The sequence below is a fragment of the Teleopsis dalmanni genome, chromosome 2, assembly GCF_002237135.1.
Source record: "Teleopsis dalmanni isolate 2A chromosome 2, ASM223713v2, whole genome shotgun sequence".
Lineage (NCBI taxonomy): Eukaryota > Metazoa > Arthropoda > Insecta > Diptera > Diopsidae > Teleopsis > Teleopsis dalmanni.
Window position 1 is genome coordinate 165,038,041 of NC_051847.1, and position 3,096 is coordinate 165,041,136.

General features: G+C 26.3%; 1 protein-coding gene across 1 annotated transcript in view; it reads right to left on the reverse strand.

Annotated features, from left to right (window-relative positions):
- Window positions 1-3,096, reverse strand: part of LOC119676089 — a 6,941-nt gene that overhangs the window by 993 nt on the left and 2,852 nt on the right. The window contains exon 3 of the mRNA XM_038087316.1: window positions 5-87. Within this exon, the coding sequence (XP_037943244.1) occupies window positions 5-87 (83 nt within the window). The remainder of the gene's footprint in view (window positions 1-4; window positions 88-3,096) is intronic.

The following is a 3,096-nucleotide window of genomic DNA, read 5'->3' on the forward strand; positions in this document are numbered from 1 at the left end:
AAGCCGCTGCACCATTACCAAGTGCAGCCATGCCAACGCTGGATGGCGTAGTGGAAGTTGAGGAAATTTCCTGTCTTTCAACTTCAACTGAAATAAAAAAGAAGCATATTTAACATTTTAAATATTTCTCATAATATTTATTTAAATAAATAAATTTATTTATTTAAATTAATTTATTTACTTATCAAAGTATATACATAAAAAGTATAACATATATATATATATATATACAAAAACAAGCAGAATTTAAAATTGAAATTAGGTGGTATTTTTAGTAAATCTAAAAATTAATTGGTTGAAAACTTTTTTTAGAAATTCAACATATAAAAAAAAATTTAAATAATTAATTTAATTATTCTACAGCTGGTTTATGATTTCGTTTTAATATAACACAGGAAATGAATTTGTTAAAGAACTTTCATAGCAAATTAACGAAACTCTAAGTTCGAACATACAACTTAATTACGGCTTTGGGTTAGTTGGCTAATGAAGACTGACTCCGAGTTTCAAGTTTGGCAGGATGCAAGTTCAACGTATAGTAATTGCAATTTCAAAAAATTATTAACGTACAATTATATATACAAAAAAATTCAAACACCACTGATAAGTCAGATAAAAATTCAATTAATTAAAAATAATAATAAAATTTTGTTGTTACAATTCACTACTGTTCGATTAAATCATCTCTATTGAAAGCAATAGTTTATATTATGTTAATTAGTAATTTAGTATTTTTCGTCAAAACGGACGTTAATGATGAATTGAACAATGTATTATTAATAAATTTATTATCTTAATTTGAAATTAAATATTTATTATCAGTTATATAGCCAGAAATTTACTTTGACTGAGGCTTTCATATTATTTCAGTAATTAAAGAAAAAGTTTGATGTTATTCATTAATATTGAATATACATACTTATGTATAAATTAGTTCTTCGATGAGTTCCGTAGAGGTTTCAGTAACTTAGGTCTCCTCTCAGGCTAGCAACTGAATCTTTCTTCAATTTTTTCACTTTTTATTGTATTTATTAGAGAACTCAGATATTATTTATATTTCAATTTAGTAATTATTAGTTTACAAGTTGTTTCGTTTGTTGTTTGCAAAAATAGTTAATATATTTATACACTCTCAAAGCCACGGTACCTGTACGAATACTAATGAAGTAACCATAAGGATTTCAATATATTTTTTGTTATATTAAGTGGATGACAGGATGTAATGATCTGTTCACCATACTGGCAATGTTTGAAACCGGAAGATATTAGAAATAATAGAAGTATAAAATATTTCAAATGGAAGAATAAGAACAACTTTAACAATAAACTTTATAATGCTCTTAATAAATTTTCACCATAACCCGACTATCTATACTAGGTGAATTGATAATTACCTGAGTTCACAACAGGTGGCAACGCCATAACTAAATTAATTAAATTTTGTATACTTAGCAAATTTTAAAGAATTGTAAAAGTTTCGATTCCATCAGAATCACCAAGGTGATTAAATTTCTCTAAATGAAAGGAACGAAAAATGATGCAAGCAAATAGAAAATGGATTCTGTTTACAACATTCTGACAATATCGATTCTGGTCACAGGTCTACCGCTAACACCATTCTAGCGCTTGCGTAAAAATTCCGCCGCCTCCACTATCCCAATTTTACCCACACTACGACCATTCTTTCTGGCTTAGATAAATCTAGTTTACTAGATATTAACCCTCTCGCTCATATCTTTCTCCCCTGAGTACTGGAAAGAAGTTTCCACATTGCTGTCGAAATCTTCTCAATTCATTCCTAAGAGCAGGTTTAAGTGGGCTGAAGTCCTGCACTATAGGTTTTGAACTGGAACTGAATTGGTTAGGTTTAATAAGAGTTTTAGCAGAAATTGAAATTCAGATTTTAAGTTATAGTTTTTATTTAATTCCAACTTATATTAACCATTTTTAATCTTCAGATATTGAACTGGATTTGATAAGTTTAATAAGATTATTAGCAGGGATTGTAATTTTATGTCTCTAATTTATAAGAAAATAATGCATACAATTTTGAATCTTATATTTGATTTTAAATTAAGTAACTAAAATGTACGTATGGATAAGTACTCATGATTCATTTCATGCAAAACATAAAAATTACAATTCTTATTAAGTTTAGTTGGAAATAACAGTAAAAGCTTCTACGTTTTAGATACTAATTAAATTTATTTTAATAAAGTTTTTAACACAATATGTGACTAAAAGGAATGGGAGATATTACTGTAAGATTAATTATATTTTTAATCTTATTCTTAATTTGCAAGTAGGTGAAAATGTATGATTCATTTGATGCAATCCTTAAAAATTATAATTCGAAAAAGAGTCCATTAATGGATTTTATGAAAATATTAACTCTACCAATGGATTTGTTAATAAGCGAAATTTTTGAATATGGTTAAGGGAGCGTTACGTATGGTTCTTGAAACATATTTGGATCCACAAAGATTAATTGCTGGTGTGGTTTTTGTTCAAAAGTTTTGGTAACCTTTATGTGTGTACATTAGGGTGCCATATACATACAAGTATGTATATATTATTCGATTGGGAACTGACAAATGACTTCTTATCTCAACTACACAGATGTGAGTACACATATTGGCAAATTTTTAGTTAGAAATTAATTGACTCAAAGACTACACACTGATGAGTCTACTACCTTATCTTTTTTATTAGTTATATTTAAAAAATGTGTTGAGTTTAGAATTAATTGCATTCTATTCATTCATGTGAAATAATATGAAATTTATTTATTATTTATTTCAAATAATAAGTAAACAATATACATTTACGTCACATTTTATATAGCCCAAGACCTTGTAACATCTGTGAAAACTATAATTTCTAAAAGCAGTTGCCCAAATATTTAAACAAAGCACTTTTGTTTAATTATTGGTTTAAACTTTGTCATAAAAATCTTGCTTAAGTGTTTTATCTAAGAAAACGGCAAAAATAATAAAATATTTAAAAAAGTTTAAAATTAACAAAATTCTACATTATTTTATATGTTGTGATAATATATAATATTTATATATTATATTATTTTATATCTATTTTAAT